Source organism: Pipistrellus kuhlii, unplaced genomic scaffold, assembly GCF_014108245.1.
Source record: "Pipistrellus kuhlii isolate mPipKuh1 unplaced genomic scaffold, mPipKuh1.p scaffold_m20_p_16, whole genome shotgun sequence".
Classification (NCBI taxonomy): Eukaryota; Metazoa; Chordata; class Mammalia; order Chiroptera; family Vespertilionidae; genus Pipistrellus; species Pipistrellus kuhlii.
In genome coordinates, this window is record NW_023425471.1 from 26,076,948 (window position 1) to 26,091,014 (window position 14,067).

Consider the following 14,067-nt stretch of genomic DNA (forward strand, 5'->3'; position numbering starts at 1 on the left):
TGGGTATATAATTCAAAACCACAGTTATAAGTTTACTCAAGAATCTTCTTGTGACCTCCAAGGACTTAGTGAGACTTTCAAGGACCTTAGTAAGAATGCCAAAAATATATTGAAAAGGACCAGTCAGAAATTAAGCAAACACTGACTGACAAAGAATAATATATAGGGATTGAACATTAGAGGATCTTGAGAATAAAATCAACAATTTCAAATATGAGGAAGCAAAAAACACCCAACCAGAAGAGTATAAAGAAAAAAGAACCCCAAAATATGAAGATAGTGTAAAAAATCTCTGTGACAACTTCAAGCATACCAATATTTGCATTATGGGGGTGCTAGAAGAAGAGAGAGAGAGCAAGATATTAAAAACCTATTTGACAATAACCCACAATCTCTTGGACACAGCAAAAGCATTCCTGAGAAGGAAGGTCATAACGCTATAGGCCTGCCTCAGAAAATAAGAAAAATTAATAATAAATTAACTCTTACAATGTAAAGATATAGAATAACAAGAAAAGCTCCAAGTAAGTAAAGGAAGTAAATAGTAAACATTACAGTAGAAATAAATGACATGGAGACTAAAAAAACAATGCAAAAAGAAATCAATGAAACCAAGAGCTGGTTCTTTGAAAAGATAAACAAGATGGGTGGGGACACAAATTAATAAAATCAGAAGTGAAATCAATGAAGTAACAACTGACCCCAAAGAAATACAAAGGACTGTAAGAAAATACTATGAACAAACTTTATGTTAACAAGGTGGGTAGTATGGACAAATTTGTAGAATAATACAATCTTCTAAAAATTAATAAAAAAGAATCAGAAAACCTGAATAGGCCACTAAAAACTGAAATCGAAACAGTTATTAAAAAAACAACAACTCAGCAAACAAAAGCTGTGGTCTGGATGGCTTCTCCAAGGAGTATTACCAAACATTCAAATAAGAACCTAAAACCGATCCTAAAAACCCAAGAGCACGGAACACTTCCAAGCTCTTTTCATGAGGCCAGCTTTATCCTAATTCCAAAATCAGGTAACGGCACTACAAAGAAAGGGAATTATAGGTCAATATCCTTGATGAACATAGATGCTACAGTCCTCAACAAAATATTAGTAAATTGGATCCAGCACTATATTACAATGGTAATTCATCATGACTGAGTGGGAGTTATTCCAGCAATGAAAGGCTCATATAATATTAAAAAATCCATAAACATGATACATCACATAAACAGATTGAAAGATAAAAAGCACATGATCAATCAAAAGATGCAGAAAAAGCATTGAACAAAATCCAGCACCCTTTTTGATTACTCTATTCCCACTTTGCAGAGTTTTAATCAGACCTCAACATAATACAAAGCCCATTGTATGGGAGAGCATATTTAGCAGTGATACATCTGATAAAGTGTTAATATCCAAAATATATAAGAATCTCATACAACTTAAAAAAGGAAGACAATCCAATTAAAAAAAATACCTAAATGGGCAAAGTGGTCATACAGATGGATGAGAAAAAATGTTCAAAGTCAGAGAAATGCAAATAAAAATGATAATAGGTTATTACCTCACATCTTTTAGAATGGCTACCATTAAGAAATCTACAAATGACAAGTGCTGGTGAGGATATGGAGAAAAGAGAACCCTAGTACACTGCTGGCGGGAATGCAGACTGGTGCAGCCATTATGGAAAACAATAGGGAGGTTCCTAAAAAAATCAAATATGGAACTGCCATTTGCCCATTTCTAGGACTATATCCTAGGAATCCCTAAATACCTATCAGATACAATATACTAGGTGTACCGGTTAATAATGACAGGTTTTTGTAATAAAAGAAAACATGATAATTTCAAGAGAAACATCAAAAGTGCTTCATTCAATGTAATGTCCATCGCTAGCTACACATTTCACCCATCTTTCAGGTAATTTGTGGATACCGTCCCAATAGAACTTTTCTTGTTTTGAGGCAAACAATTCAGAGACCCAATTTTCCACTTCTTTGTACCTTTTGAAGTGCTGCTCAGAAAGTGCATGTGCCATCTATTGGAAAAAGTGATAATATGAAGGAGCAAAATACAGAGGGTGGGTTAATACTTCCCAAGCAAGATCTTCTAACATGTCTTTAACTGGTTTTAAAGTGTGTGATGGTGAGTTATCACAAGCCAAAATTGCTTTGCTGAGTCTTCTGGAACATTCTAGTCATTTCACGATCAAAGTGTGGTTCAAATTGATTACTTGTTGTCGGTAGCCAATCAGTATTAATGGTTTCACCTGGTTTTAGAAGCTCAAAATACACCACACCTTCCTGATTCCACCAAACACACAGTCAATGTTGATGATTTACCTGGATCAACCCATGATCTTGTGCATTTAGGATTCTCAAAATAAATCCACTTTTCATCGCCAGTCACAATTTGATCCAAAAAACTTGCTTTCATGCCCGTGAAGCAACATTTTACTGATTACTTTTCGGTTTTCCATTTGTCTTTCGTTCAGTTGATGTAGCACCCATTTTCCTTCCTGTAAAGTCTTTCCCAGTGCTTGTAAATTATCAGAAATTGTTTGTTGAGCAATGTTTAATCTTTCTGCAAGTTGTTTTTGATTTTAACACACATCTTCATCTAATAATGCTTGTAATGGTTGGTTTTCAAACTTTTTCGGTTGACCTGGACGTTGTTTGTCTTGCACATCAAAATTATCACTTTTAAAGCATTTAACTAGCGTTCACAAGTATCTTGAGATGGAGCATGTTCACCATAAGCTTCCCGAAGTATTCAGCAGCACTTTTCTTCAAAATAATGAATTAAAACTTCCTGCAAATGCTTTTTCTTTGGCACAAAGTTTGACATTTTAAAGCATAAAGATATAGAAGATGTTAACACCTTCAGCAAATTTGACATGTAAGCTGTTTTGTCAGTACAGTGTCCAGATTATTATGATCTCTGATCGTATAATAATCTGGTCACTTAGTGTATATCCTGTATAATAAAAGGCTAATATGCAAATTGTCCCCTTGACCAGCAAGCAGGCTGGCCAACTGCCAGTGTCCCTTCCCACTGGCCAGGCTGGCAGGACCCCACTGATGCTCAAATTCATGCACCAGGCCTCCAATACACACACACACACACACACACACACACACACTGAGTGGCCAGATTATTATGCATTCAGAGATCATAATAATTTGGCCACTCAGTGTATATCAACATATGTGTAAGTCTATCTATTGAAAAAAGTTCGCATTATTAACTGGTACACCTAGTATGTATCCCTACGTTCATAGCAGGGTAATTTACAATAACTAAGATCTAGAATCAGTCCAAGTGCCCATCAGCAGATGAATGGATAAAAAAATATACATTTACCCCAAATGGAGTACTATGCAGCAGTAAAAAAGAAGGACCTCTTACCTTTTGAGACAGAGTGGGGGGACCTGTGGAGTAGTATGGTAATTGAAATAAGCCAGCCAGCGAAAAACAAGTGTCACATGATTGCACTCGTATGTGGAATCTAATGAACAAAATAAACTGTTGAATATATCCTGAGACATAGGAGCATAGAACACACTGTGGAATCTAAGAGGGAAGATGGGATGGGTCAGAAGAGATTAACTTAAGAACTGGAATGAATATATTCATAAGCCATGGACACAGACTACTAGTATAGTATGATGAATTCCTGGGGCAAGGGTCAGGAGTGGGTTGGAGGGGGTCAATGTGAAGAAAAAGGAGACATGTGATACTTTCAATAGTAAAAATTTTCAAAAGTCAATGTCATCCCAGTAAACTGAGTTAAGATATTAAAATTTTTTTTTAAATGATTGCTTTCTGTTCGGGGTCTTTTGTGATTTTATGTAAATTTTAGATTTTCTTCTAGTTCTGGAAACAATATCATTGGAATTAGATAGCAATTGCATTGAGCCATTAAATTGCTTTGGGTGTTATGTACATTTTAATATTGATGTTTCCAATACATGAACACTATTTCCTTCTATTTATTTGTGTCCTCTTTATTTTTTTTCAATGTCTTAGAGTTTTCAGCTTATATGTTTTTCACCTCACTGAATAAATTTATTCCTAGTTTATTCTTTTTGATAAAATTGTATATGACATCCTTTTCTTAATATCTCTTTCTGATCATTGGCTGTTAGTGTGCAGAAATGTGAGAGATTTCTGTGTGTTTTCCTTGGTGAATTGATGTATGGCAAATGAGAGATTATATAATGGCAAAATGATAGTCTCTGTAAAAGCATAGTTGGGAAAACTGGACCAGATCCATGCCAAAAAATGAAACTGGACAAATTATACCATATACAAAAATAAAGTCAAAGTTAATTAGAGTCTTAAATGTAACATCCGAAACCATAAAACTCCTATAAGAAAACATAGGCACTGAGTTCTCTGAAGTTTATCTTAGCAATCAGTATCTTTTTCTGTATGTCTTCTTGGGGAAGGTCAATAAAAGCAAAACTAAACAAATGGCTCTACATCAAACTTAAAAGCTTCTACATGGAGAATGAAGCTATCAGCAAAACGCAGAGACAGCCTCGTGAATGAGAAAAGAGATTTACCATTGATATAATGGAGAAGGTTTTATTATTCAAAATATATAAAGAACTCATGCATCTCAACTGAAAAAACAAAGAGTTCTATTTAAAAATAGGCAGAAGAGCCCTAGCCAGTTTGGCTCATTGGATTAAGTGTTGGCCTGCTGATATAAGATCCTGAGTTTGATTCTGGTCAAGGGCATGATCCCAGGCCTTGATTGGGGATCATGTGGGATGCAACCAATCAATGTGTCTCACATCGATATTTCTCTCTGTCTCTTCCCCTCACTTCCACTTTCTCTAAGAATCAATGGGAAAAAATCGTCTGGTGAGAATTAGAAAAATAAAAAGGGCAGAGGACATGGGTAGACATTTCTCCTAAGAGGCAATTTAGTTGCCAGCAGACATATGAAAAGATAACAAAACTAAGCATCAGAGAAATGCAAATAAAAACCAGTTATCCCCTCAGACCTGTAAAAATATATCTTATCAAAAAGTCAACAAACAGCAAGTGCTATAAGAATATGGAGAAAAGGGAAAACTTGTGCACTTTTGGTGGCATTATTTTTTATAAAATATATTTTATTGATTTTAGAGAAGAAGAGAGATGGAGAGATAGAAACATCAATGATAAGGGGGAAAAAAAATCATTGATTGGGTGCCTTCTGCACATCCCACTCTGATGATCAAGCCCGCCAACCACATGTGCCCTGACCATGACCTTCTGGTTCATAGTTAGACACTCAACCACTGAGCCATGCTGGCCAGGCAGTGGCATTGTTAATTGGTACAGAAACTATGGAAAACAGTATGCAGGGTCCTCAAAATTTAAAAGTACAACTACCATATGACCCAGCAATTCCACTTTCTGGTATTTCTTTTAAGAAAACAATTACTAATTTGAAAAGATATATGCACTCCTGTATTCATTGCAACATTGTTTACAATAGTCATGATATGGAAACAACATATGTGTGGAATCAATAGATGAACTTAGAAAGAAGATATTTACACACACACATTCATACATACCTACCATCGAAAATTACTTAGCAATAAAAAAATGAAATCTTGCCATTTGTGACAGCATGGATGGACCTAGAGGGTATTATGCTAAGTAAAAGAATTTGGACAGAGAAAGATGGATACCATATGATTTTACTTATGAGGAATCTAAAAAAAAAACAAACCTAAACAAGTGAACAAACAAAACAGAAATGGACTGATATATTCAGTGAACAAACTGATGATCACCAAATGGTAGTTGGTTGGGGAGATTCATGAAAAAGGTTTAGGGATTAAGATACAGAAATTTCCAGTTATAAAAACTGTCATAGGTATATCAATACATCATAGGAAATATAGTCAATCATATTGTAATGTGTATGTTGTCAGATGGGTACTAGACTTACCAGACTGATCACTTAGTAAGTTATGTAAATGTTTAATAATTATGTTGTACACCTGAAACTAATATTATTGTATGTTCACTGTAATTAAAAAGAAAATTATTATTAAAAAATAAAAATAAAAACAAGAGTTTGTAATATAGAGTTCAGTGGATAGAATTTAGAGGTCTATGAACCTGAATAAGAAAAATTCCTTTTTAGTTTTCACTACCCTCCAACAAAAGTGTAGCATTTTTTCCAGTTTCAAAGGTATGCAGCAAACCACAGTAGTATTATTGATAACTGACTTTGTTATTATTATAAATCAGATATATTTATGTATATTAATGATATCTCAAAATTATTTACCTTTATTAATACTTCTACTTTTCATATAATTGTTAGACTTGCTGCTTTATTTTTTATTTAATTACACATAATATGATATCACATTTTTTTAGTATTTTGATAATTTCTATATAATGGATTTCTTTTTCAATCCTATTTATTTTATGTAATTGAAAACTTTGTAAACACTGCCAAAGGAGTTCATGGAACAGATCAAGTTAAAACCTCTATTTTAGAAACAACTATGTTAAAATTTATCTTCTTATATCTTAACATTGACTATTTTTCTTTTGATCAGGTGTAGGTAATAGTAGTGAAGGTGGAAGAGGAAAAGCAGGTGCAAAACTTTTCCAAGATTTTCAGATGTTAAGTAGAATCTGGACTCATCCTTGGTGTTTACAGCTGGACTACATTAGTAAAGAAAATAAGGTAAATCAAGTAACCTAAGAATTATATAAAAGGTATCTGTTAGAAGCAGAATAATTTTAGAGAAAAGTTGATATGTATACACTTACTGTATATTTGAATTTTCTTTTGATTTGTGGTATAATAATTCATGTATTTTATTTCCAGTTAATTCCTATTTGAATGCATTATTATTATAATGTGAATATTAAATGTTAATCCTAACATTTCTCATAACCATACCAAAGTGATCAAAAGTAAGACATTAACATTGAGTTTTAACTGAACAACAGGATTCAATTGGATTTTCTTAGTTTTTGTACTTTTTTCTTTTTTATGATCAATCTAAGACCTCACATTGCATTTAGTAGTCATATCTGTTATGTCTCCTTTATTTTTTCTAATTCATGATAGTTCTTTCGTTCATGAATTAGAAAAATCAACTTATTCTTAAGAAATAAAGGAACATCATTATAATTTCCAATGTAAGTTGAAATAAACTATTAAAACATTCGTCTTTTTTCCCTAGGGATATTTTGATGAAGACAGCATGGATGAATTTATAGCTTCAGATTCTGACGAATCGTCCATGAGTTTAAGCTCCGATGATTATTCAAAGTAAATTGAATACTTTTGTGCCTCGTGTTGACACATTAAAACTCCCTATTTACAGATTGTTCACATAATTGGCAGTTATATGTTTACAATACTTTTCTATTAGTTTGAATTTGTTCTTTTTCAGAAAGAAGAAAACAAAAGGGAAAAAGGGGAAAAAAGATAGTAGCTCAAGTGGAAGTGGCAGTGACAATGATGTTGAAGTAATTAAAGTGTGGAATTCAAGATCTCGAGGAGGTGGTGAAGGAAATGTGGATGAAACAGGAAACAATCCCTCGGTTTCTATAAAGACGGACGAAAGTAAGTCTAATGAATGCTGCCTTTATCATGGAACATTGTTCAGAAATATGTCATTATCATGTCAGTACTTTTTTTCAGTTATTAATCATCCCGTCTTGTTGGCCAGAGGCATGTCTTTTCTCAATTGGTAAGCATGTAGAATAATCATAGAACACAGAATAATAATAAATATCTGATAACTTTTTAAATAAAAGCAAGCCTTTTGCTCTTTCTGATATTTCATAGGAAAGAAAAAGTATTGTTTATTTACATGTATAAATATAAACTCTTTATTACTTTTATTTCATATGTTAGCTTCTTGCGCAGCCTTGCAATGTTGTTTATATTTTTATTTTTATAAATAATTGGTAGAAGTTGAATTCTGACCTAGATACATTCAATCTCAGAACCAACATGGTAATTTCTCTTAACTATGTATATATAGCTGGAAGAATTTCAAGGAATCAAGTATCATTGTAATTGATTTTATATAGTGAAATTATTTTTAATGGTTTAGTCTTTTTCTTTTGTAACTCTTAAAAAATTGTAATTGTTGTGTACTTTAGGTTTCTTCTGTGCCATGTACAGTTTGTGTCACCTCTTTTGCTTTTTTTTCTCTTGTGCATGAGTATATAGACAGGGAAGGTTTTGACTGAACTCCCAAAGGCTTGAGTTGTCTTTACCTGTTACCTACCTTTAAAGAATTAGTATTGAGGCTCCATATTCTCCTGGTACAGCCTGACTGGGTGTCTGCTCTAAAGCTGGGAACAAATATCTGAATATTTGAAATATCAAATATCTAAAGACAGAAAAGTGTAAATAACTCTAAATAGTTGGTGTTTGGAAGTTATGGAACAAAGATGTTGACTATGAACTAAAGAGAGATATACCGTAGGTGCTAAATAGGTGAATGATCCTTTACTCAAATAAGCTTAGCTGGTCTCAGGCCTGCAATACCTTGATAAACATTTCTCTTTTCAGTAGTTCCTCTTTCGAATAGACAGATGGCAGCCTAACCACAGACTCTGTCTTCTCTTAGAAATCAGGGAAATAGTAAAAATTAAACTACAAAATTCCCCTCCTTGTTTTTTTTCTCTCTTGTTATTCCATAAAGGCAGTTTGTTTTCAGCATTCAACTTCCAATTACATTTACAGAATATTTTTTTCTAAGAATATTAAAGGAATATTTATAGTTTAATTTAAGGTAACAGGAAGCTTCTGTTATCTCTTCCTTTGCTCTCCCAATCTGCCTTTTTACTTAAAGTTACCCGCAGTCTCTCATCTCACAATTATAAAGGAATAGCTTAGAGTTTATGTGTTCCTGGGAATTATTTTCTTAAAATTTACTTGTTAAAATGTTTCTCATAACTTAAAGTTAAGAGATCAGAGAGAGTAAGACTTGCCAGTATGTCTCATTCTTTACTGTAAATGGGCTACATAGAAGTATGCTGAGGTATTGATTCCTTCATCACTTAGAAGTATAGGTGGGGTCTGAGGCAGCTAAGTTATGTCCATAAATGAGTAGATTTTTCCATTTTTCCTGGTGTACTATGTGACTATGATTGCTTTTCATTTAAGCCATAATGTGAAAAGGTTGGAAAGAACTGGGGCAAAATATAGGTGGCTACATGTTGTAAACTTAAAAGTAGACAGGGAAGGCTCTGGGTTCCAAATGACAAACTGACTACTTGTCTAGGGTCTTTGTTTAATTTTAGCTGTGTGCATTCAAATACATGTCATTCATATATGATGTATTTTAATTTTTTTTGCATCTGCTACACTTATAATTTATCAGAAACATTTTTCAAAACAAATAGATGATAAAATTTTATTTTTGTTCTGTAGATCTAGATTAACTCCATAGAAGGCTGAGTAGATCATAGTATATGAACATATATAGCTGGTATTATAACTTTTTAAAAACTTAATTTTAAGTTTTTAAAATTTTAATTTAAAAACTTAAGTTTGGCTTAGTGGATAGAGCATTGGCCTGCAGACTGAAGGGTCCCAGGTTCAATTCTGGTCAAGGGCACGTACCATGGTTGCAGGCACATCCCCAATAGGGGATGTGCAAGAGGCATCTGATTGATGTTTCTCTCTTATCGATGTTCTAACTCTTTCTCTCGCTCCCGTCCTCTGTAAAAAAATCAATAAAATATATATTTTAAAAAAATTTGCTTCCTTACAGTAAATATAAAAACACACTAAGTAGGAAGTATTACAGGGCGAAAATGTTGCACCTGGAATTTGAAATGGATATTAAGTAAGTACATAGCTATAATTGAACTATGATATGATTCTCACTGCATATTTCATTATTATTTTATTTCTTAATATGTATTTTTATTGATTTCAGAAAGGAAGGGAGAGGGAAGATATAAACATTAATGATGAGAGAGAATCATTGATTGGCTGCCTCTAGCACGCCCCTTACTGGGGACTGAACCTGCAACCTGGGCATGTGCCCTTGACCAGATTTGAACCCAGGACGCTTGAGTCCACAGGCCACTGCTCTATCTATTGAGCCAAACTGGGTAGGGCATATTTCATTTTTATTTCAAAGAGTTGGTGTTTAATTCATTTACAGAAGATTTTTGAATTTTCTGAGAAGCAGAATCTTGAATAAGTCATTTTAGTTTACCTTACAGCATCACTCATTCTGTGTTTCAACATTGTTTTAGAAGGACAGTTTTATGATGTGAAATTTGCTGTGTAATTAAAATATTCAGTTTATTAATTATCTTGGTATTTTTAGAGTACATTTTAAAATCTATATAATTTATTGTATGGATATCAACTTTTGCGATAGGATCCTTGTATGTGATATAGGACCATATCTTTTTTAAAAATATATTTTATTGATTTTTTACAGAGAGGAAGGGAGAGAGATAGAGAGCTAGAAACGTCGAGGAGAGAGAAACATCTACCAGCTGCCTCTTGCACACCCCCTACTGGGGATGTGCCCGCAACCAATGTACATGCCCCTGACTGGAGTCGAACCCGGGACCTTTCAGTCCACAGACCGATGCTCTACCACTGAGCCAAACCGGCTTCGGCAATATAGGACCATATTATTACCAGTATTATATGATACAAGAGGCCTGGTGCACTAATTTGTGCATCAGTTAGGTACCTTGGCCTGGCCTGTGGGATAGGGTCAAAACTGGCTCTCTGACAGCCCCCAAGGGGTCCCAGATTGTGAGAGGGTGCAGGCCAGGCTGAGGGACCATACCAGTGTACTATTGTGGCTGGGGAGGGATATGGGAGGTTGGCCAGCCAGGGAGGGACCACGGGAGAGCTCTAGGGGGTGCTTGGCCTGTCTCACTCAATCCCAATGGGCCAGACCCCAGCAGCAAGCTCACCTACTGGTCAGAGCATCTTCCTCCTGGTGGTCAGTGCACGTCATAGCAACTGGTCGACTGGTCAACTCTCTGCCCTCTGGTGATCAGTGCACATTATAGCCAGCGGTTGAGCAGCCTTAGCATATCAGTGAACAAAATGCATTCATGGAGCTTACCATTCTACTAGTACTACTCACTATTTTAATGATATGCTACCTGATGAAAGTTAACACACAAAACAAACAGCATGATTTGATTCTTAAGAACTTCAGATAATAGAACTATTTTATAAAGACTATAAAATAAATATCTTTATAGTGATAATTAAAAAATTATAAACATAATTTTATGCTGGCAGACAACATTCTGGGAAAATACAACACCATTGAACGTTCATTGCAGTTATTTCATAGGTTTTGTAACTTGAATGGTTTGGAGTTTTTGTTTTAATCCTTACCTGAGGATATTTTTTCATTGACTTAGAGAGAGTGGAAAAGAGAGAGAAATATTTTTGTGAGAGAACCACATCGATTAGTTGCCTCCTAAACAAGCCCTGACCAGTGCCTGGGACAGGGAGTAGCCTGCAACCGAAGTATGTGTCCTTGATCAGAATCGAACGTGGGACCCTTCGGTCCACAGGCTGATGCTCTATCCACTGAACCAAACCAGCTAGGGTGGTTTTGTGACTTTAAGCAAAATGATGCATAATGAAACCAATTTTACCCTAGGCAAATAGATGTAAACAAGCATTAAGTTCTTGTAGCATCTTGTCAATATTATAACAAAACAACATTATTCAAGGACCTGCTGTAGTTTAAAAACATAATAGTGTACAATGTAGGGATACAGATATAGTGAAAATATTAAACATACACAGAAGTGATAAACATAAACTTTAAGGTTTTAGTTACCTCTCCAAAAGGAGGGAGGAAAAGAAGAATGTGATTGGCTAGGGTCACATATTAGACTTCAGGTGCATCAGAAACAGATTTAACAAGTGTTACAATTGGATAAAAGTGAGATATGGGAACATGGCTGTTTACATACATTTTTGGATATGTAAAATACTTTATAGCAGAAATATATAAAAATGTAAAATACTTAACATTAAAAAGCAATTGGGCAATAAACAGGTTAAACCTCATTCCTCATTTTGCATTGAATTGTTTATGTTTAGAACTTTAATAGATTATTTTGTGTAACTTTCTTCTTACAACTTTTATAGTCAAAGTTAGTGTGCAAATAAAGTTAATATGATATGAGGATTCTGGGATAAATGTTTGCTAGAATTCTAGTAGCACAGTGAAATGTTTCTTGCCCCATGAGCTCAAGATCTTTTCTCTCTTGATTTCCGAGTCAGTCTCCCCCTCTGCTTCTCTTTGGACATTTTTCTTTCCCAGTCTGTTTCTTGGGATGTGTTTTGGGGTTATTATCTATCTGGGCTCGGGGGTTTCTGTCTCTTAGAGTTTCTGTCTACCTGAGTGCTCTCTCCTGTGGTGGTCTTTTCTCTCTCTCTGGGCATGAGTGTACTGGGTGTGTGTGCGCGTGCACATGCACATGCACATGTGTGCGTATGTGTGTGTCAGTTGCTTCCCTCTCTCGAATTCCTATGTCGCTCTCTCAAGCTTTCTCTGGGTTGGTCTATATCTGTTTTCCTGGTCTCTTTCTTAATCCCTCTCTTGGGATCTTTTAGTTTTTTTTTTTTTTTTTCCTTATTTGCCTACTTATTTATGTTTCATTTATTTTATTTAGGTAAAGCTACTTCCTCTTCTAATCCAAGCAGCCCAGCTCCAGACTGGTACAAAGATTTTGTTACAGATGCTGATGCTGAGATTTTAGAGCATTCTGGCAAAATGGTACTTCTCTTTGAAATTCTTCGTATGGCAGAGGAAATTGGGGATAAAGTGTAAGTTCTTTCCTATTCTTTATATAAATGAACTTTTTGATGACCTTTCTATTGTTTCAACAGCTTATTTGAAGAAATGTGTTTTCTTCCTTTCTAAAAATGCCATTTACTTTGGTTACTATAGTGATAGACAGGTCCCAATATCTTCCTTCTAAGCCACTAGTTCTAACTTCATATTCTGGTTATTTGTTTAGTGCTGTTTTTCCCTTCTCGTTACTGCTTTTAAAATTTATTTTATTGAGCCAAGCTTATAGTTGATATCTATATGTTATCATCTTCAAAACCATTTTCCAACCCATGCAATGTGGCTTTTACCCTGTCACTTTACTGAGCTTTTTCCCCCTCTAAAGTCACTTAGTGATATTTTAATTCCCATATCTAATGGACACTTCTCAGACTTTATTTCACCTCTTTGATGATTCTCTATCATTTCTCCTTTGTTTTTTGCTCCTGTTTGTTTTACTTACAGCATTTGTGCCCTCATTTCCTTCCCTGAATCCTGTCCCTGGTTTCACCTTTAAAATTACTATTTAAAAAGTATACTCTTATAGTTTTGAACCAGGCTTATTGTTTAGGCTGTTATTAGCTCCCCACATTTTATCACAAAACATTTAAAAATTATATCTGTGATGTTTTTAATAACAATTAACATAAGGCTAAAAATAAGTCATCTTTGGCATTAGTCAAAGATGATTCCCAGACTTCCATCCTAAGTCGCTGGTGGATTATAATGTTATTTACTAAAATGAACAATATTAGGGTAGAACTTAATTCACTAGTTATAGTAAAGAGTTTTGCACTAGCTATATTATGTTTGAGGGCCTATTAGATATCCAGGAGAGATGTCAAGTAGAAAGTGGATATTAGAGTTCAGAGTTTCTGAAAGATAAGGAGAGATTATTGCTCTAGACATGCTCAGGATTTTTTCTATCAACTTCTGTAGATTAAAATTAATTTTTATTTGTGTACCATATAAGAATTTTAAGAATGTACACATGATTTTAGTGTTATCTTAACTTCCTAATCAATGCAAGTATCTCTCCTACCATATTCATCATAGATATTCTCCTACTTTTTCCTGTGATAAAATATTTACCATCTCATAACACTACCTATAGTTGAATACTTCACATTATTAGAAAATGTATCCTTATCTTTTTTAAAAATATATCTTTTTTATTTCAGAGAGGAAGGGAGAGGGAGAGAGAGAGAAACATAAATGATGAGAGAGAAACATT

General features: G+C 34.3%; 1 protein-coding gene across 10 annotated transcripts in view; it reads left to right on the forward strand.

The window, feature by feature from the left end:
• ATRX (ATRX chromatin remodeler) overlaps positions 1-14,067 on the forward strand; it is a 236,322-nt gene that overhangs the window by 156,097 nt on the left and 66,158 nt on the right. For all 10 annotated transcript variants that reach the window (XM_036439867.2, XM_036439869.2, XM_036439876.2 and 7 more), the window contains 4 exons: positions 6,582-6,712; positions 7,218-7,306; positions 7,431-7,603; positions 12,676-12,829. In XM_036439867.2, coding sequence (XP_036295760.1) covers positions 6,582-6,712; positions 7,218-7,306; positions 7,431-7,603; positions 12,676-12,829 — 547 coding nt within the window. The remainder of the gene's footprint in view (positions 1-6,581; positions 6,713-7,217; positions 7,307-7,430; positions 7,604-12,675; positions 12,830-14,067) is intronic.